This window comes from Lepidochelys kempii, chromosome 16 (assembly GCF_965140285.1).
Source record: "Lepidochelys kempii isolate rLepKem1 chromosome 16, rLepKem1.hap1, whole genome shotgun sequence".
NCBI classification, from domain to species: Eukaryota; Metazoa; Chordata; order Testudines; family Cheloniidae; genus Lepidochelys; species Lepidochelys kempii.
Genome location: NC_136395.1, coordinates 3,008,384 through 3,030,627, shown reverse-complemented (window position 1 = coordinate 3,030,627; position 22,244 = coordinate 3,008,384). Strand labels below are relative to the sequence as shown.

The following is a 22,244-nucleotide window of genomic DNA, read 5'->3' as shown; positions in this document are numbered from 1 at the left end:
ACTGAAGGTGGTGCAGTGCACCGGGCCCTGTGGCTGGCATAGTGGTACCAGTGTGCACCGTAGTCCCCGATGCAGCCCCCAGTGGGGGCTCACTCGGTTGGCCGGAGCTTCTGGACGGTCGTCGGCCTCCCTCTCCCGGCCTCCGAGGAAGGAGTCGGTGGGATGCACATCTTCGGCACTGTGCCTGGAGAGCGACGAGGGAACGGATCCCCCGATGCCGATGAACACGCAAAGTACCGTGCCTGTCTCCTCGCCCACCCATGATGAGGCGATTAGGGCCCTCCATACCGCAAAAGAACTCTAAAGCCCCACCAGGAACACTTGAAAAGGATGGCATCAAACCTCAACCTCCAGACAGAGGAGGTGGAAGAGCCCTTGGACTCTCTCTTTAAGATCATGTCCACCTTGGTACTGGGCAGGGTGGCCTTGCCACTCCACAAAGGGGTGGTGAAAATTTCAAATGCCTTGTGGCAAACCCTGGCCTCACTGGCCCCCATCTCTAAGAGAGCGGAGTACAAGTATTTTGTGCCCGCCAGTGGTCATGAGTACCTTTACCTCCACCCTACCTGTAACTCCCTGGTGGTTGAGTCGGTCAACCAGAGAGAACGCAAGGCCAACCAGCTCCTTCTCCGAAGAATAAAGACTCAAGGAGGCTGGATTCCTTTGGAAGAAAAATGTATTCGTCCTCGAGCTTCCAGTTATGGGTGGCAAACCATCAGGCTCTCCTGGGCCAAGTTCAATCTTCCGGGCTCTCTGCCCAAGTTCGAGGACTCCCTCCAGGAGCATGACAGGAAGGAGTTCACAGCTCTGGTGGAGGAGGGTACAGCAGCTGCCAAGGCAACCCTGCAGGCAGCGGCAGATGCGGCGGACACGGCCGTGTGGTCCATGGCCTCCGTGGTGTCCATGAGAAGGGTGTGGTGGTTCCTGCTGTCTGAGCTGTCCAGTGAGGTGCAGAGCTCCCTGCGGGACCTCCTGTTTGATGGCAAGGCTCTGTTTGTGGAACAGACAGACATAAAACTGCGTGGCTTGAAGGACCCCCCCCACTACGCTTAAGACTCTGGGCCTCTATGTTCCAGCTCTGGCTACATCTAAGTTTAAGCAGCAGCAGGCTCCCACCAAGGCCACGCACTCTAAATATGAGCCCCCTTATAAAAAGTCACGGGACTACAAGAAATGGCACCAGAGGCAGTCTCGGTCTGCCCCTCAGCCTGGGTCCTCCAAAGGCAAACAGGCAGAGAAACGGTAGTTTTGACGGGATGCCTGGGGGCGACCTACCAGTTCTTATCAGGGATCCACCCCCAATAAAGCTTCCCTTCTCCAACTGGTTGTGTGCTTTCCTCCCGGAGTGGTCGCGGCTGACTTCGGACCGATGGGTCCTCAGCACCATCTCTTGGGGCTACACCCTCCAGTTTATCTGTACCCCACCCAACCACCCTCTGCCCCCGTCCCTCCTGGGGGACCTCCTCTCACGAGGATCTACTCGAGCAGGAGGTGGGGTGGCTCCTTGGACTAGGAGCAGTGGAAGTGGTGCCAGCGAAGTTCAAACGCAAGGAGTACTACTCCCACTATTTCCTTATCCCGAAGGCCAAAGCGGGGCTCAGGCCCATCCTGGACCTGTGAGGCCTGAACCAGTACATGGTGAAGCTCAAGTTCTGCATGGTCTCCCTGGCCTCCATCATCCCCTGCCTGGATCCCGGGGAATGGTATGCTACCCTCGATCTGCAGAACATATACTTCCACATCCATATCTTGGAGGGGCACAGGAGTGTCCTCCATTTCATGGTTGGGCAGGAACACTACGAATTTACAGTGCTCCCATTTGGCCTGTCCAGTGCCCTCAGTGTATTTACAAAGTGTATGTCTGTGGCAGCAGCCTACCTCAGGTGCCGTGGGGTCTAGATCTTCCGCTGTCTGGATGACTAGCTGGTCCAGGGCAGCTCCCGGTCGCAAGTACAGAACCACTTGGCACTCCTCCTGTCCATGTGCGCCACTCTGGGCCTGTTAGTAAACAACACCAGGTCCACATTAGTCTCAGTACAATGCATAGAGTTTACCCCTGGACGCCACGTCGGCCAGAGCCTCCCTCCCACTGGATAGGTTCGAGACCCTGAAAGGTCACAAGGTTTCCAGTGACAACAGCCAGAGCGTGTCTCCAACTCTTGGGTCACATGTCGGCGTGCACATATGTGATTCGTCACGCCAGACTCAGGATGAGGCCCCTCCAGCTCTGGTTGGCCTCAGTTTTCTCCCAGGCCAGAGACAGGATGGACACGATCCTCACTGTGCCCAAACTGGTGATCACCTCCCTACGATGGTGGTCCTCACCAGGGAAATTGCTCCACGAGGTCCTGTTCAGAGGCAGGCCCCCATCTCTGGAACTGTATCCAACGCCTCGGATCTGGGGTGGGGAGCCCATGTGGGAAACGTTCAGACCCAAAGTCTGTTGTCTGCACAGGACCTGGCCCTCCATATAAATGTCAAGGAGCTCAGGGTAATCCAGCTGGCATGCATGGCCTTCCACTTGCACCTGGCAGGCAGGGTAATCAGGGTTCTCATGGACAACATGGCCTCAATGTTTTACATCGACAGACAAGGCGTGGCCCGTTCCTCCGCCTTCTGCCTGGAAGCCCTCAAGCTGTGGGAATTCTGTATAGCCCACGATATTTGCCTACAGGCCTACCACCTACCAGGCACCCGGAACTCGCGGGTGGATCGCTTGAGCAGGGACTTCTCAGCATGAGTGGTCTCTTCACCCAGAGGTGGTGCACAGACTTCCAAGACTGGGGAACTCCCCAATTGGACGTGTTCACAACTCAACAGAACCATTTCTGTTCCCAGTTCTGCTCCGGGGCGGGCTGAGATGGGGCGCTATCTCCGATGCCCTCCTGCCTTCCGTCCCGATGCCTTCCGTCCCGTCCAGACCTGCTCTCCCAGGACCAGGGCCACCTCCTCCACCCCAACCTAGCGGCGCTCCACTTCACAGCATGGCTGCTCAGTGGTTAGGCCAGGAGGAAAGGACATGCTCAAAAGGGGTCCAGCATGTCCTTTTGGAAAGCAGGCTACCCTCCGCGTGCTGAGCCTACTTGGCAAAGTGGTCAATGGGTGGCTGAGCGGTGCGTTTCCGCCATGGCTGCCCCGATCCAGCTCATTTTGGACTACCTCCTTCACCTTAGAGACCACGGCCTGGCACACTCATCTGTCAAGGTGTACTTGGCGGCCATATCGGCCTTCCACCCGCCGGTGCAGAGGCACACGGTATTCTCCCATACCATGGCCTGCCGATGCCTTAAGGGGTTGGATCATCTCTTCCCATAAGCTAGGTCCCCTGTCCCTCAGTGGGACCTGAACTTGGTGCTGGCCTGGCTGATGGGCCCCCTGTTTGAGCCGCTCGCTACATGCTCCTGGTCACACACCTTGTGGAAGGTAGCCTTCCTGGTAGCGATCACGTCGGCTAGACGGGTCTCCGAACTCAGGGCCCTGATGTCCGAGCTCCCATAGACAGTGTTCCATAAATTTAAGGTCCAGCTCTGCCACACACCCCTTTCCTCTTGCAGGTGGTCTCCGCCTACCACATGGATCAGGACATTTTCCGGCCGGTCCTCTTCCCCAACCCCCATGCATCCAGCGACATGCACCGTCTCCACATGTTGGAGACGGGCTCTGGCTTTTTATCTGGAGCGGAGTAAGCCGTACAGGAAGTCTTCGCAGCTGTGCATCGCCTCGGCTGCACGCATGAGGGGTCAGCCGATCTCCACTCAGCGGCTTTCCAACTGGATCACCTCATGCATCTGTACCTGTTATGACTTGGCAGGAATCCCTCCGCCATCAATCGGGAGGGCACACTCGACTCGGGTGTAAGCCTCGTCAGCTGCCTTTTTAGCCCATGTCCCCATTCAGGACATTTGCAGGGCTGCCACATGGCCTTCTGGTTACACGATCACCTCGCATTATTCAGTTGTCTCCCAGACCAGGGAAGATGCCGGGTTCAGCAGGGCTGTGCTCCGTCCCAAGAGTTTGTGAACTCTTACTGACCTCCAACAGATATAGCTTGGAATCACCTATTGTGGAATACACATGAGCAATCACTTGAAGAAGAAAAGACGGTTACCTTTTTCGTAACTGGTGTTCTTCGAGATGTGTTGTTCATGTCTACTCCACATCCCGCCCTCCTTCTCCTCTGCCGGAGTTATCTGGCAAGAGGGACCTGAGGGTGGGGGGAGCGCGCAGCGCCCCTTATACTGCACCATGAAGGTGCCACTCCAGCGGTCACTAGGGGTGCTCCACTATGGATACTGCTAGGGGAAGAACTTCTGACACTAGTGCACGTGGCGAGCACACACATCTATTGTGGAATAGACGTGAGCAACACATCTTGAAGAACACCAGTTATAGAAAAGGTAATTGTCTTTTCGTCCCAAGTGGGCTTCAGTGCAGCTTATTCTGGACTAACTCCTGCATCTTAAGCTTAAGAGATGTTAAGAGTAACAAGAAGGGTTTCTTCAGGTATGTTGGCAACAAGAAGAAAGCCAAGGAAAGTTTGGGCCCCTTACTGAATGAGGGAGGCAACCTAGTGACAGAGGATGTGGAAAAAGCTAATGTACTTAATGCTTTTTTTGCCTCTGTCTTCACGAACAAGATCAAGACTGCTGTGCTGGGCATCACAGCATGGGGAGTAGGTGGCCAGCCCTCTGTGGAGAAAGAAGTGGTTAGGGACTGTTTAGAAAAGCTGGACGTGCACAAGTCCATGGGGCCGGACGCATTGCATCCGAGAGTGCTAAAGGAATTAGCGGCTGTGATTGCAGAGCCATTGGCCATTATCTTTGAAAACTCATGGCGAACGGGGGAAGTCCCAGGTGACTGGAAAAAGGCTAATGTAGTACCAATCTTTAAAAAAGGGAAGGAGGAGGATCCTGGGAACTACAGGCCAGTTAGTCTCACCTCAGTCCCCGGAAAAATCATGGAGCAGGTCCTCAAGGAATCAATCCTGAAGCTCTTACACGAGAGGAAAGTGATCAGGAACAGTCAGCATGGATTCACCAAGGGAAGGTCATGCCTGACTAATCTAATCGCCTTCTATGATGAGAGTACTGGTTCTGTGGATGAAGGGAAAGCAGTGGATGTATTGTTTCTTGACTTTAGCAAAGCTTTTGACACGGTCTCCCACAGTATTCTTGTCAGCAAGTTAAAGAAGTATGGGCTGGAGGAATGCACTATAAGGTGGGTAGAAAGTTGGCTAGATTGTCGGGCTCAACGCGTAGTGATCAATGGCTCCATGTCTAGTTGGCAGCCGGTATCAAGTGGAGTGCCCCAAGGGTCGGTCCTGGGGCCGGTTTTGTTCAATATCTTCATAAATGATCTGGAGGATGGTGTGGATTGCACTCTCAGCAAATTTGCGGATGATACTAAACTAGGAGGAGTGGTAGATACGCTGGAGGGCAGGGATAGGATACAGAGGGACCTAGACAAATTGGAGGATTGGGCCAAAAGAAATCTGATGAGGTTCAACAAGGATAAGTGCAGGGTCCTGCACTTAAGACGGAAGAACCCAATGCACCGCTACAGACGAGGGACCGAATGGCTAGGCAGCAGTTCTGCGGAAAAGGACCTAGGGGTGACAGTGGACGAGAAGCTGGATATGAGTCAACAGTGTGCCTTTGTTGCCAAGAAGGCCAGTGGCATTTTGGGATGCATAAGTAGGGGCATAGCCAGCAGATTGAGGGACGTGATCGTTCCCCTCTATTCGACATTGATGAGGCCTCATCTGGAGTACTGTGTCCAGTTTTGGGCCCCGCACTACAAGAAGGATGTGGAAAAATTGGAGAGAGTCCAGCGAAGGGCAACAAAAATGATTAGCAAAAAGAAAAGGAATACTTGTGGCACCTTAGAGACTAATCAATTTATTTGAGCATTGGTTAGTCTCTAAGGTGCCACAAGTACTCCTTTTCTTTTTGCAAATACAGACTAACACGGCTGTTACTCTGAAAAATGATTAGGGGTCTGCAACACAAGACTTATGAGGAGAGGCTGAGGGAACTGGGATGGTTTAGTATGCAGAAGAGAAGAATGAGGGGGGATCTGATAGCTGCTTTCAACTGCCTGAGAGGTGGTTCCAAAGAGGATGGTTCTAGACTATTCTCAGTGGTAGAAGAGGACAGGACAAGGAGTAATGGTCTCACGTTGCAGTGGGGGAGGTTTAGGTTGGATATTAGGAAAAACTTTTTCACTAGGAGGGTGGTGAAACACTGGAAATGCGTTACCTAGGGGGGTGGTAGAATCTCCTTCCTTAGAGGTTTTTAAGGTCAGGCTTGTCAGAGCCCTGGCTGGGATGATTTAGTTGGGGATTGGTCCTGCTTTGATCAGGGGGTTGGACTAGATGACCTCCTGAGGTCCCTTCCAAACCCTGATATTCTATGGTTCTCCAGGAATTGTCCCTCTCATTGATAAAGGTCCATCTAGCGGCCATCTCGGCTTTCCACCCACCGTTACAGGGTAGGTCTGTTTTTGCTCAGGAAATCATGGCCTGATTCCTTAAAGGCCTGGAGTGCCTCTACCCACAAGTCAGAGACCCCATCCCTCTGTGAGACTTGAATCTGGTGCTGTCTCAGCTAACGGGTCCTCCCTTTGAGCCCTTGGCTTCTTGCTCTCTCCTCCTCTCCTGGAAGGTCACGTTCCTGGTTGCAGTGATGTCGGCCCACTGGGTATCCGAGATTCAGGTGCTCACCTCGGAGCCACTGTACATGGTCTTCTACAAGGACAAGGTCCAGCTAAGGCTACACCCAGCTTTTCTTCCTAAAGTAGTCTCCGTTTCATTGGAGCCAGAACATTGACTTACTGGTCTTCTTTCCAAAGCCGCATAAGTCAGAAGAGGAGCTCAGGCTAAGTGCCCTGGACATTAGGAGGGCTCTGGCCTTCTGTGTGGATAGGACCAAGTTGTTCCGTAAATCGATGCAATTGTTCGTCACAGTGGCTGACAGGATGAAAGGTCACCAGGTATCCACTCAAAGAATTTCTTCTTGGATCACGGTCTGCATTCGCTTTTGCTATGACCAAGCGAAGGTGCCACCTGCGGCGATCGTCACCACCCACTCTACAAGGGCGCAGACTTCTTCGGCAACTTTCTGGCCCATGTGCCTATCCAGGGCATCTATAGAGTGGCCAAATGGTCGTCTGTCTACACTTTTACGTCCCATTATGTGCTGACCCAGCAGGCCTGGGATAAGGCTGGTTTCGGTAGGACAATACTGCATGCCGCTAAGCTATGAACTCCAAGCCCACCTCTGTTGATACTGCTTGTGAGTCACCTGAAAAGGAATTGACATGAGCAAGTACTCAAAGAAGAAAAACCGGTTAACTACTTTTCCTAACTGTTCTTCTAGATGGGTTGCTCATGTCCATTCCATTTCCCCCCCACACCCCCACCCCTCTGTTGGAGTTGCCAGCAAGAAGGAACTGAGAGGGTGCCAGGAGGGAGGCAGCACCTGATATACCACTGCATGGGAGTGCCACTCCAGGGGGCACCACAGCCAGCCCTAAGGATAACGCTGAGGCAGAAATCTCTGACAGCTGTGCATGTGGGTGCGCGCACACCGAGAATGGAATCGACACGAGCAACACATCTCAAAGAACAACAGTTATGAAAGGTAGGTGACACTTTTTTCTCCGAGGTCAGCTGAATGACCTGGGCCTCCAAGGCTTAGTTGTCAGCCTGAAGTCAGGCAGCCCAGTTGGGAGTGTCCAGTGCTTCCAGAAGTTTGGCCAGGTCTATTTTACTGGCATCAAGCCCACTCCTGTGGCTTAAGTGGTCCATGCAAACTGACGTGGGCAGTCTGACCTAGCGGCCAGACCAGGAGTCGGGAGCCAGGCTGGGTCAGATACCAGGAGATTAGATTCTGAGTTATGCCAGAGATCGAAAGTCAAGTGTAAGGAGGCAGGCAGGGTCAGGTTACCAGGGGATCAGAGTAAGGTAGTAGGAGCAGGTAGTGCAAGGGAAACAGTCCTGAGCAGGGGCAACCCAGTTACATGGACAACTTCTTCTTTCTGTGCTTGATTTTAAATACAGTCAGGGACATTCAGAACCCCCGAATTCCACCTAGCAGATTCCAGGATTGCAGTCCTCTGTTCTCTCAGAATTCAACTTCTAGTTCTGGTGCCTGTTAGCAGCCACTTGGTGGCAGGGAGTAGTGGATCAGTGTTCTCATTGCACACATCATGAGTACCTGGTTCATACCAGGAAGCTGACGATCTAACCAACGAATCATTCAAAATCCTTTTTAGGGACACATGTAGATCACTTGCCAACCAACATTTCTGATGCAATTCTTTCCCCCCAATGTTTGAGCCACGGTGGAAAGTGTCCACGGTCAGGCTATCTCCTCTGAGGATCTCTGGGTGGATCTCAGGTTGTATCTTACTCTGCTATCAATTGTCTCACTTTCCTTCCCTCAAGCAGGATGAGCACAAGCAGTGTCTATAGCATTGCTTGAGGGTAGTGTCTTTGGTTAACATTTGTAAAGCAGCTACGTGGACTTCCAACCATATGTTCCTGAGTCATTATGCTTTAGTAGAAGACTCTGCTGCTGACACATACTATGAGGCAACAGTCCTTCATGCAACTCTGCCACCTACATCCTTGCACTCGCTTCTTTCTTGAGTACTAGCTGTCAGTCACCCACAATGGAGTACACATAGGGACCAGCACTTGAAGAAGAAGAGGAAGTTATTTACCTTACAGGTTATTTGAGATTTGTGGTCCCTATCATACATACTACCACTCTCCTTCCCCTCTGCTTTGGACATTGATTAGATTCATGGTAGAGAAGGAACAGGAGAGGTGGTTGGTGTGCTCCATCTTTTATCTCCTTCGGTGGAGGCCCTAGGAAAGTAAGGGTGCATGTGCGAGTCAGCGGACACTGCTTTCAAAATTCTCTGACTCTAGGAGCATGGAGTACATGCGTATCCCTAATGGAATACAGATAGGGACCACACATCTCGAAGACCCTCCAGTTACTATAAGGTAAGTAACTTCCTCATGCGGGGGTGAGCTAGGGCTGGAGGTTGGTAGGGCAGATCTTGCACTGAGAGAGAGAGGCAAAAGAGGCAAAGGTGGAGGGAGGGAGCGAATCAACAACAGTGAAAGAAAGGATGAGAATGCTGAGAGCAGATAAGAAGTCACTGATGTTGAAGGACTAGAAGTCACGGAAAGACCAAGTGACAGGGCATGAGGGAGTTGGGGAGCAATGGGTGATCCTGAAAGGGAGGGAGCTCAGCAAGAGAGATCTGAGAAAGCAATGCTTGGTGAGACCAAATTCCATGAGTGTTCCTTTTGGTGAATGGGAGAGTTGACCGTGAGCTGCAGATTGAATGAAGAGGGGAGGAAAAGAAAGTGTGCAGCTAAGGGGTTGGATGGGTTGTTCCCATGGAAGTTGAAATCCCTGATGCTGAGTGTGGGAGATTGTAAGAAGAGGGAGAGAGAGAGAGAGAGCGAGGAGTTGAGATCAGAGAGGAAGGCTGATGGGGAGGAGCTGGATGGATGGTAGGTGACAGCAATATTGAGGGGGAGAAGAGAGAAGTCAATGCAGCATTGTTCAGAAGAAGAGAGGAGGGGGAAGGGAGGAGGGAGGTATTGGAAATAGCAGCAAGGGGACAGGAGAAGCTCCGTACCCCACCACAGTCTGATCCAGGCGGGGGGGGGGGGGATGGGCGGGGCGGGGAAGGAAGGGGTGAGAGAAGGAGAAGCCTCTATAAAAGATGGCAGCTGTAGAGGGATCCAGGTTTCTTGAAGAGCCAGGAGCTGGAGGGAGCAAGATAGGAAGAGGTCACAGGTGGCTGAGATCTTTGTAGATATGTCATGGCGTTCCAGAGACAACGAGAGAAGTGGAGGTGCAATGTATGTGAGGTTAGCAATGTTGGCACAAAATGGACAGGGGGTGGGTGAGGAGTGGATTGAGGCAAATGTACCAGAGGTGAGGAAAAGGATGCAGATGTAAAACCTCACCGAGGGCATCAGTCTTACATACAGAACAAATTTCCAGGGATCGTGGCCTGGCCTTATCCATGGCATACGAAAAGAGGCCTCCCATAGTGCTGAGAATGTGATGAAGTGCCTGCCTACTAACAACTCCCTTAATCCCATGGGAAAACCTGTATGTAGATGTGGCACAACCGTGTATTAACTTTATAGCAGCTGATTACCTGGAAATGTCGTCTTTTTAATCATTTCACCATGTTGCCTCTGTCAGGAACATCTTTGATTCAGGATATGAAGGCTTATCTAGAAGGAGCTGGGATCGAGTTTTGTGATATCATCCTCCTGTTAGATGGCCACCCAAGACCAGCACATAAGGCAATTCTGGCAGACCGCTCCAGGTGTGTGCACTCTGATCAACCATTTACTGAAACTTAGAAACTTTTTAAATAGTCATCATTTACTAGAGCAATAACAAATGTCATGTGTGGACATGATTTCTCAGTACCACAGACTGCTTCTTGGATCAGGTTGTTTTGAAGCACACAAGAGAATAGGCTTCTGTTCACTGAGTAACACATAGGATTTTTCTCCTAGAAATTCAACATAATAGAGCCATTAAGCAACAGTGACTAAAATATGAATGAATTTGCCATCTCAGCAGGGAAATGTTAGAAAATCAAAACCTTAGTGGAATAACAGATGGTCTGTATCCTACCACAATTTCAAAAAGAAGCAAATAATTACGCATAAAACTACTGTCATGAACTTGAAAGGAACAAGTGTTCATGAAGAACAAAAAGGATGTTCTAAAAATGAAAATGCAGCTCAAGAGATGCTAATAGAATGAAGCCTAAACTTTGGTATGTAAGCTATGAGGTAGAGATTTAAGAATCCATTGAACAAACATATAAAAACATCAATACATTAGGGGGTAGATTGGTCTCTCTGGGTTCCCACTTGGTTGAAGTTGTAAATAACTTACTCGTTTAAGGGTGTATCATACGTCTCTTCCCTGGCACGGCCAACCAGCTCTCTTGGCTGGTACATGTAGTGAGGAGAGGTGGATATTGGTTCTGCCCTTCCCTGTACCTTCTTCACTCACTTGCAGGGGGAGCATTGGGTGCATGGCATTGGGTTCTGCAGTGCATAGAGCTGCAATCTAGGCAGCCTTAACCTGGCTGAGTGAGAGAGATGGGAATCTACTCTGTGTATGGCTATGTTAAAGCTAGGTATGATCTAGTCCTGTATCTGTACATCAAAGTAAGAAGCCAGTGGAGAATCAGCAGGCCTGTTAAACTGTGTAAAGGGAGTAATCGAAAAGGAGAGGGGGATTGTTGGCGAGATAAATGGTTCGTAGATTCCAAGGCCGGAAGGGACCATTAGATCATCTAGTCTGACCTGTATATCACAGGCCATAGAATCTTGCCCTCTTACACTGTACTGAGCCCAGTAACTTGTGGATGATTAAAGTATGTCTTCCAGAAAAGATGTCCAATCTTGATTTAAAAAGATGGAGAAGCCACCGCCTGTCTTGATAGTTTGTTCCAATGGCTAATCACCTTCACTGTGTGTATTATTTCTAATTTGCATTTGGCTTTAACTTCCAGCCACAGATTCTTATTCTGACTTCCTTGATAAAGAGCCCTTTAGTACCTGTGAAGAAAATACAAGGGACATGGTAATCAAATCACCTTTCAATCTTCAAACCCAGTGGTTAGGGCACTTGTGTGGGATGTGAGAGACCTGGGTTCAAAACACTGCTCCTCATCAAGGGGAGTGGGGATTTGAACCTGAGTCTCCCAAATTGTGGATGAGTTCTTTAGCCACAGGACTATTGGTGAAGGGGAAAGTACCATCACCTCCTGCTTCTCAGTTTTTGTTGAGAAAGGGCTGACCTGGCTTAGGTGACTGACTCCAGAAGGCTCATGGCTGTGACCCCCCCAGCTAGAGGGAGGCACCTCCCTCAGACCGAAGTTAGGCACCTTCCTCCCTTTACCTACCACCACCACCACCTACCACCCCTCTCCTCAGCATTTCCTATTGACTGGCTTAGGCAACTCCCCGCTCAGCATGCTGGCTTTTGGGAATCCCTTTTTGAGGCATCTAACTCTTCTCAGTTCAGGGTTTGATAGGGTGACCCTATACAGCTTCATCCTCACTGATCAGCATGGTTTACAGATGACCTGGGACAGATGGAGCAGGAGAGGAAGCTAGACAGAAAGACAGCTAGAGTGCCAGTGGCAGAAATCTCAGGCCGAGTCTAATTGGTTGTGACATGAAGAATTTGCTAGGGAGAAATTGTGAAGGGCTTTAATCAGGTATACAAGTTGAAGAGAATATAATACTGAATGCCATTAGGAGTCTACAGTAACCGGTGACAAGAACCTGCACTCAGAAGCTGTTATCCAGAAATTGTGACCATGTCATTCAGATTCAGGCACCTGAAAAAACTGACTCTTACATATTCAAAAAAGGAAGGGGGAGCTGGATCAATAGTCCAGAGTTAGAGGTACACCTGGTGGGGTGAAGAAAAGCACTTTGCCACATCAGTAGATGCAAGTTATGTTATATGGAGAGGAAGGGTAGAAAAGGCGGGAAACCAGACTAGAAGCTAGCTCATCCGATGAAGTGAGCTGTAGCTCACGAAAGCTTATGCTCAGATAAATTTGTTAGTATCTAAGGTGCCACAAGTACTCCTTTTCTTTTTGTGAATACAGACTAACACGGCTGCTACTCTGAAACCTATCTATTAATGGTGCAATGAGGTTAGTAGATGAGCACAATCTAATACTATCACAGGCAAACTTACTAATGCCTATAGCCAGTGAAAATGGGTTCCTTCCATTCAGTATACAATAATAATTAGAAAATGGAGGGGGTCAACAGAAAATTTTGACTTTTTGTTGAAAAAAAACTTGATTTTTTGTTTAATTTTTGGCAATACTTTCTGCAAAAATTTTCGTTTAGTTAAAATCCAATTTTCCATTAAAAAAAGTTTTGAAGGAAAATTTTCAGCCAGCCCTAATAATCTTTAGCATGTACATACTTTAGTACTTTACAAATAGTATCTAACAAACCATCACAATATCCTTGTACAGTAGGCAGGTAACCATTTATATTAGTGTCTAGCCCCTAAGAAACCAGGAGACCCATAATGTTTGACGTTTACCAGTACTTCATATGCAAAGTAAGTAAATGAATTATTACAGTGTATTATATCCTAATTTTTATATTTTTGAAAATTAATTGCCATAAAGAAAATCCATATGGCATTGTTTCCTATATAACATCCTATAGCATTGTTGGGATTGTGTTGCTTTGTTGCATCACACACACATTTATCTGAAACATGACAATACTACATTTGAGAGACAAGGTTTGAGTGTGACTGGATCTCTGGGGTACAACTTGGAACCGTGGGACCCTTGTTCCCCCTTAGCTCTCCAATCTGGGCTGTCTCTCATAGTGCTTTGCTAGTGATAAGCAGTAAACACCTCCAGGTGCTGTGATCACTCAGCCACCCGCATGCAGAGATTCAAACAATTTAGCTGAGTGTATGTTCTCTAAGCCACTCATGAACTATATAGAGAGAAACACTAGCAAATCCCCTTTGGGAAGAGACCTGAGATCTGTGTAGCTCAAAAGCTTGTCTCTTTCACCAGCAGAAGCTGGTCCAATAAAAGATATTACCTCACCCACCTTGTCTCTCTAATATCCTGGACCAACATGATTACAACAACACTGCATACTATATTTGAGGAGGCATTTAGAGGCAGTTTTCCCCTCCGCATAGTAGCTAGGAAGTAATTTATGTGAAAGCGTCAATGCTTTGTAGCCCCCTTTGAACAGTACTGCTTGAAACCATCTGCAGAACCTTTCTTGTGGTTATGTAAAATCTCCTTGTGTTACATCAGTCACCTTTCCTTTTCCAGTTACTTTGAAGCCATGTTCCGTTCCTTCATGCCGGAAGATGGACAAGTAAATATTTCTATAGGTGAAATGGTTCCCAGTAAACAAGCATTTGAGTCTATGCTGAGATACATTTACTATGGTGAAGTGAACATGCCTCCTGAAGATTCCCTGTATCCTTAAATCTACTGAAGCCTAAGGTCTGTAGATGCAATTGAAACAGACACTTTGGATTTCTTTTGCTATGGATATTTTAATATGTTGGCTCTGATTCTGCCATGTCATGCACCTGGTGTCATCATTTACACCTGTGCAAAGTGAGTGAAAAAAAATATGCCAGACCAGAAGAGAAGCATATTACACCTGCTCTGCACTGCTGCAAATGCCTTCATTGTGAGGGAGTGGAGAATCAGGCCCTTCTACTGGACTATGAAACAGTTCAGTTGAGTTAAACTATAACTAGTGTTATGATTTTGTCATGAAATTTTTAAATATATTTCATGGCAGAGGTGCTGGAAAACAACAATATGTCACAGAAAGAGGTTAGTGGGAGACGGAGAGTGACCCTACCCCACACTCGCCCCACAATGGCAACTCCTGTCCCGTGGGACTGAGCCCAGCTGTCCGCTCTAGGCCTTGCGACCTAGCACATGGGGTCACAATGCTGAACAGTTTTGAAGAGTCCATGCTGCTTTAGATGGAGATGGTAGGGCAGATGGACCAAACCTGAGTGGTGCTGTGACCCCATGTACAAGTTTGTAACACCACTTGGTTTGAGCACATTTCAGTTGTTTTGGAGGGCATTTGATGGACTTTATTCAAATTCATGCTTTCTGTGACCATCATGACAAAATCATAGCCTTAATTATAACTAGCCAGGGATTTGAACCTGGCTTTCCCATGTGAGTTTTCAGACCACTGATCTATGCAATTTCTCTCTTTTCCTGATCTAATGAATATTTAATTATACAAAGTGGAACAGCTCCAACAGGACAGATTGAGAAGTCCCCACCCCAAATGTCCAATAGCCTGCCACTTAAGGTATTCACCTGGGATATGGGAGACTGGTGTTCAAGTCGCTAATCCAGAGAAGGGTTTAAATCTAGGTCTCCTGCAGTCCAGGTGTGTGTGCTAACCACTGGGCTGTTGGCTGTAATGGGGGCAAGCTCTGTCTTGGGTTGTTTGTGTGAAAGGACTGGTGTGTCTTAGAGAGCTAGGGTAAGATGCACAAAAAGAGTGTCTCCTATACATCACTAACTTTCACAAAATCACCACTCAGCTGCCACCAAACTATGTAGGCACCTAAATCCCTAAAGGCACCTGCATTTCTGCTGGTGGGCATGCCCAAAGCTGACTAAATCCTGACACTGCCCTCACAGCTAACAAGACATTCAGAGCCTAAGCTGCTTCTTTGAGTAGATGCAGCCGTGTTGGTGGGTGCATGCCTAGGGCTCTGGAGCCAGAGAACTTTGCTTAGCAATGTCTGTAAAGGGGCAGCGCTCACACCTCCTTGCCACAGCTTCTGGCTATATGAGGCGGCACCACCCTGACCCCTTTCATTTCCTTCTTACTGCCTGTGGCTGGAGTCAGAGCTTTGTGTGATTCTTAACCATGCAATCTCTCACTGTCTTTTTCTAGTGTTTGTTCTAGTCGTATATAATTAGTACCCTTAGTGTTAGTTAAATGTAGTGTTAATTACATTTAGTTAAGTATTTCCCCGGTGATGCCCTCACCATGGTTTAAAGATTGTTATATGGGGAGAGCGATCCCCAACAACAATCCCCACACACTGCTTACTGTGACGTCTACGTCAAGGAGCGGTGTGCAATTTCTAGGTCGTTCTTGAAAGGAACTCAGCTGGCTAGGGACCTTCGCCTAAAGCAGCACCTGCTTGACCAGGCCATGTGGCCTGCTTAAGCACCGAGGACCTCCTCAGATTGGAAGTCACCCTCAGGTTCTGAGAGTGCTGCCATGTCATGCTCTGGAGCCAGCGCCTCTCCAAAGGGATGGAGGAGGAGTTCCCCATCGAATGCGCCGAGGAAGAGGTCACATAAGACCAATCCAGACCACTGCAGGTCTCATGAAAACTCTTCTGCCTCCTCCAGAAAGAGTGTGGACCATCATTGTGTTAATGCCAGCATACATGAGGGTGTGGGTGCCTCTAACAGCTTCCTGATACTGAGCAGAGAGGTCAGAGACCCTCTACCATTGACTCTGATTCTTGAATCCAGTACTGACGAGAGCGATGCTGGCATCAGTTGTTTCCACGCCGGCGGCATATCAAGCAGCAACAGACCTCCTTTGCTTTTCCATCCTGACCCCTCCATTGATCCAGGCTTTTGCCAGGGCTGTGTCGTTTATAGCCTCATTGTGTGGATGGGCCACTGAACCTTTTGGTCCATTGGCACCACACTCCGATGTTCCCCTTCCACAGTCTGTGGAAGCAGGGCTGGTATGGGCTTGGTGCAAGGGATCTCTTTGGCACTGGGAAACTCCTTGGCACCATTGCATTCACACCACTGATGTTACCATGGCAGCTCTCACTGCCCTCCACTTTGGAACCGTCAGCTACTTTGGTGCCACCACTGATTTTGGGGTCCACACTGCTCCCCCCATCGGGAACAATTTGGCAGGGCTCTTCCTCGCCTTCAATACCTGAGGATTTCAAGTCCTATCAGGACCTTTGGTGGTGCATGGCTGCTTCCCTGGCCTTCAGGCAGAGTTCCTGCAGGAGAGCACCATTATGTTGCTGGATATCCTGCAGCTGTCTGCTCCTGGGAGAGTGGCTCCTCTTATTAATGATGCACTCCTAGAGCCTGCAAATGTTCTTTGGAGATTGCCAGCTTGGAGGGATTGCTCAGTGGTTTGAGCATTGGCCTGCTAAACCCAGGGTTGTGAGTTCAATCCTTGAGGGGGCCACTTAGGGAACTGGGGCAAAAATTGGGGCTTGGTCCTGCTTTTAACAGGGGGTTGGACTAGAAGACCTCCTGCGGTCCCTTCCAACCCTGATAGTCTATGATTCAGTATCATGTATGACAAAGCACATGGAGAAACTCTGTTTTGTCCTGGTGCAGGGATCTGAGGGCTTTTATTTTCACCTGGATCCAAATTCCTGGTCGTAACTGTGGTGAACAATAAAGGCCAGCAGGGCAGATTTAAGTCCACTGCTAAGGATGAGGACTCTAAAAGGATGGACTTTATGGGTAGGAAGATTTATATCTCCTCCTTTTTGCAAATGCAGATTGCAAACCAGCAGGCATTGTTGTCCAAATACAAATTTGTAAATTAGATGTTCATGTCTAAGTTTGCAGACCAGATGTCTGAAACCTCCAGAGAGAAATTTGGGGCATTCATTACCAAAGGCTGCTTGATGGCCAAGACATCATTGCAGTCGATGCTGAACATCACGGACTCTTCAGTCAGAGTTGTGGCCTCCAAGAGACCATGAGAAGGGTATCTTGGCTGCAGAATTTGGGCATTGCTCCTGACCTGCAGCAGGCTATAGATGATCTGCCTTTCAATGGCTAGGTGCTTTTTTCAGACAAGATGGACAAGACTCAGTACTTCAAGGGTTCTAGGGCCACCCTACATTCGTTGGGTTTGTACACACCGGCAGAGCAAAGGTGCTGCTATGGGCAGCAGCAGCAATACTGTCCACAATGCACTTTTGGGCAGTCTCAGCCTTCCATCGCAGTTTGGATGTGCCTGAGGCTCTTGGGCCACATATCTGTTTGCATGCAGAGGGTTCTGTTAGCAAGATTGCGCCTTTACCCCTTCAGATGTGGCTCAGGATGGTTTACCATCTGACTCTTCATTCCTTGGACAGATCGGTCCATCTACCTCCACTGGTCCTGGACTCCTTGTAGTGGTGGATGCTTCCAGAAAGTATATGTCAGGGCATTTCCTTTGTCCAGCCCCTACCAACCAGGTCTGTTGTCTCTGACATCTCCCTGGTGGGCTGGGGAGCACATCTGGAGTCACTGAAAATTCAGGTTTCAGAGTAGCAGCCATGTTAGTCTGTATTTGCAAAAAGAAAAGGAGGACTTGTGGCACCTTAGAGACTAACCAATTTATTTGAGCATGAGCTTTCGTGAGCTACAGCTCACTTCATCGGATTCATTCAGTGGAAAATACAGTGGGGAGATTTATATACATAGAGAACATGAAACAATGGGTGTTACCGTACACACTGTAAGGAGAGTGATCACTTAAGGTGAGCTATTACCAGCAGGAGAGCGGGGGGGAGAAACCTTTTGTAGTGATAATCAAGGTGGGCCAATTCCAGCAGTGGACAAGAACATCTGAGGAACAGTGGGGGATGGAGGGGGGGAATAAACATGGGGAAATAGTTTTAGATCTCTATCAAGCATTCTTACAACTACAATACCAACCTGCTGAAGTGAAGAAACAGATTGACAGAGCCAGAAGAGTACCCAGAAGTCACCTACTACAGGACAGGCCCAACAAAGAAAATAACAGATCGCCACTAGCCATCACCTTCAGCCCCCAACTAAAAACTCTCCAACGCATCATCAAGGATCTACAACCTCCTGAAGGACGACCCATCACTCTCACAGATCCTGGGAGACAGGCCAGTCCTTGCTTACAGACAGCCCCCCAACCTGAAGCAAATACTCACCAGCAACCACACACCACACAACAGAACCACTAACTCAGGAACCTATCCTTGCAACAAAGCCCATTGCCAACTGTGTCCACATATCTATCCAGGGGACACCATCGTAGGGCCTAATCACATGAGCCACACTATCAGAGGCTCGTTCACCTACACATCTACCAATGTGATATATGCCATCATGTGCCAGCAGTGCCCCTCTGCCATGTACATTGGTCAAACTGGACAGTCTCTACGTAAAAGAATAAATGGACACAAATCAGACGTCAAGAATTATAACATTCAAAAACCAGTTGGAGAACACTTCAATCTCTTTGGTCACTCGATTACAGACCTAAAAGTGGCAATTCTTCAAGAAAAAAACTTCAAAAACAGACTCCAACGAGAGACTGCTGAATTGGAATTAATTTGCAAACTGGATACAATTAACTTAGGCTCGAACAAAGACTGGGAGTGGATGGGTCATTACACAAAGTAAAACTATTTCCCCATGTTTATTCCCCCCTTCCACCCCCCACTGTTCCTCAGATGTTCTTGTCAACTGCTGGAACTGGCCCACCTTGATTATCACTACAAAAGGTTTCTCCTTCCCCCCCACCCCTGCCACTCTCCTGCTGGTAATAGCTCACCTTAAGTGATCACTCTCATTAAAGTGTGTATGGTAACACCCATTGTTTCATGTTCTTTATGTATATAAATCTCCCAGCTGTATTTTCCACTGAATGCATCCGATGAAGTGAGCTGTAGCTCACGAAAGCTCATGCTCAAATAAATTGGTTAGTCTCTAAGGTGCCACAAGTTTTTCTTTTTGAAAATTCAGGGTCTGTGGTCAGAGCAGGAAGTGTCTCTGCATATCAACATACTGGAGCTTCGGGCCATCTGCGATACTTGTCCCGCCTTTCTGAACCGCATCGGGGAGCCATCATTTACATATTTACCAGTGATACTGCTGTGATACATTACGTGAACAGAGAAGGGGAGCACAATCCAGGGTGGTTAGGTTATGGCAGTTCTGCATCAAGGAGGCTATCACTCTAATAGCCGATCGCTTTTCCGAGGCCCAGAATCATCTCGCAGACCATCTCAGAAAAATTTTTTGCCTGAATCACGAGTGTTCCCTGAAGACAAGCATCCTGCAGGTCATCTTTGCAGCTTGGGGCATTCCAACAACCAACCTGTTTGCTACAAGGGACAACAGGAAATGCCATCTGTTCTGCTCTCGAGGGGAATTCTGTCCAGGCTCCCTGACTGACACCTTCCATCTCAGCTGACATTAGCTCTTCTGTATGTTTTTTCCCAATCCCAGTCATACAACAGATCATCCTCAAACTGAAAGCGGATCAGGACATGCTTATCCTCCTTGTACCAGCATGGCTGAGGCAGTGTTGATTCTCCAACCTTGCGCTTGTCAATTCAGCCTCCTTTATCCCTTTATCTTCATCCTGACCTACTCACTCAGAATCATGGTGTTGCCTTGCATCCCACACTCAGCTCCCTGCATCTCACTGTGTGGTTGTTTTGTGGTTGAACAAGAATGAAAAGTGTTGTTTGGCAGCCATTCTGCAGGTTCTATTAAATAGAAAGCCCTGTACCAAAATCACCTGTTTGAGAAAATGGAACCATTTTTTTGGTGTGTTCATCGGCCCCGCAGAATTCAACTGATGCTGGTCTCTATCCAGGACATCTTAGAGTACTTGCTGTGTCTTCGGTTGCCTGGTGGTGCCTTTAGCTCTTGAGGTCGCACCGGGTAGTGATTTCAGTGTTTCATCCACCCATTCTTGGAAGATCAGTCTTTTCCAGTACCATGGCAGCAAGATTCTTTAAAGGCCTTCTTCATCTCCATCCTCCAGTGTCTCAAAACCAGTTCCTCTGTGGGACCTTAATACTTTCCCAGTGGACTTAATGGGACCTCCATTTGAGTCTCTGGCATCTTAACCCTTTCTACTTTCTGTCAGAAAACTGCTTTCCTGGTTTCAATAACATCTGGAAGGGGAGTCTCTGAGTTGCAGGCTCTGAGAGCCTCCTTATACAGGGTTCTCGAAGGTGGTATATGTACCCATGTTTTTTCCTGAGCTGCAATCAGCTCCGGAGGAGCAGTATCTCCATACATTAGTTGGCAGATGATGTCTTGTCATTATACCATTACTGCATCTTCCAGAGCTAATGCAAACTTTGAAAGGGCGGTCCAGCAATCCTTAGTTACACTCTGAGCCCCACCTCCTGTGGATACTCCTTGTGCATCACCTATGTGGAATACTAGGTTGCATGTAATTGAAGAAGAAGAAACCAGTTACTTATTGTAACTGGTTCTTCTAGATGTGATACAGACATGAATTCCACTACCCACCCTCCACCTCCTTTCCATCAGAGTCTGGTCTCTGGATGTTCGTTGCAAAGGAACTGAGTGGGGTTGGGGTGTCACTGCCTTCAAAAGCCTGGAGTGGTGCTATGGCTATGAGGCGTGAGCGCTGCCCTTCTGCAGGTACTGCTAGGGAAAATTCTCTTCCTCTGCTGCACTGGGTACACACACGCCTAAGTGGAATACACACGTCTGCATCACATCTTGAAGAATCAGAGTTAGTAAGTAACCTTTTCTTACACCCAAGCCACAGTGGAATTCTCAAAGTAGGTGTTCCCTGCCCATCTCACTTGTGCAGGGCCTGATCTGGTTGATGCACTCAGAGCATGCTGAACCCACACAAAAGGGTAAGCAAGTCATCACCTGATAGCCTGGTGTTTACAGCAAGCACCAGGAGTGTAGGAAACATGTGTTAGAGCAGGGTTATGAAAACAGGTCTCCCACACCCCCAGGTGTGTGCAGTGGGCTATTGGGGGCTGGACTTGATGGCCTCTTGAGAGCCCTTCATTCCTATAATTTTAAAATGGGGTAGAGGAGTGTCTCTTCAATTCTTTGTGAGAAAGAGCTCACCTGGTTTGGGTACCTAAATCCAGGAAAGGGTTCAAGGCTAAGAATCCTGAGCATAGATAGGTGCATCCTTCCAGCCTCTCAATTTGGTATGTAAATCCCTTTGTGAATCTGGGCCCTAAGCCCTCTGCATTTCACTCCTGGCCAGCTCAGGCAGTTCCCTGCTCAGCTGCTGGCTTCTGAGAATCTGGTTCATAGGTGCTTAACTCTCCCCATACAATGCATGGGGAGCCTGACAACCTAACTCGGGACGTGAATTCCACTGTGTGGCAAGGTGCCTAGAAGTTAAGTGTCGCAATGCCAAGATCCCCTGCGTGAGCACAACTATGCAGGACTTAATCCCTGCTCACTATATTTTTGGGCCATTGCTGTCATTCACAATGGGTACCAGAGAGTATGCATGCCTCAGTATGTTGGACTGGTCCACTGACTAACCATCTTGCTATACAACTCTTGGGGAAGTACTTTATATACATCTTTGGAGGGAGCTTGCATGGACAACCATAGAGTCATAGAAATGTAGGGCTGGAAGGGACTTGGAGAAGTCATCAAGTCCAGCCCCCTTGCTCTGAGGCAGGACCAAGGAAACCTAGACCATCCCTGACAGGTGTTCGTCCAACATGTTCCTAAAAACTGCCAATGATGGGAATTCTACAACCTCCCTTAGAAGCCTATTCCAGAGGTGAACTACCCTTATAGTTAGAAAGTGTTACCTAATATCTAATGTAAATCTCCCTTGCTGCAGATTAAGTCCATTACTTCTTGTTCTATATGAGCAGCTGGCCCCTGAGCCAGCTGCTTGGGCA

At 48.5% G+C, this 22,244-nt stretch overlaps 1 protein-coding gene across 1 annotated transcript in view; it reads left to right on the top strand.

The window, feature by feature from the left end:
* LOC140899221 (leucine-zipper-like transcriptional regulator 1) overlaps nucleotides 1-14,059 on the top strand; it is a 51,491-nt gene extending 37,432 nt beyond the window's left edge. The window contains exons 4-5 of the mRNA XM_073314298.2: nucleotides 10,239-10,365; nucleotides 13,900-14,059. Of these exons, the coding sequence (XP_073170399.1) occupies nucleotides 10,239-10,365; nucleotides 13,900-14,059 (287 nt within the window). The remainder of the gene's footprint in view (nucleotides 1-10,238; nucleotides 10,366-13,899) is intronic.
* Nucleotides 14,060-22,244: the final 8,185 nt, after the last annotated feature.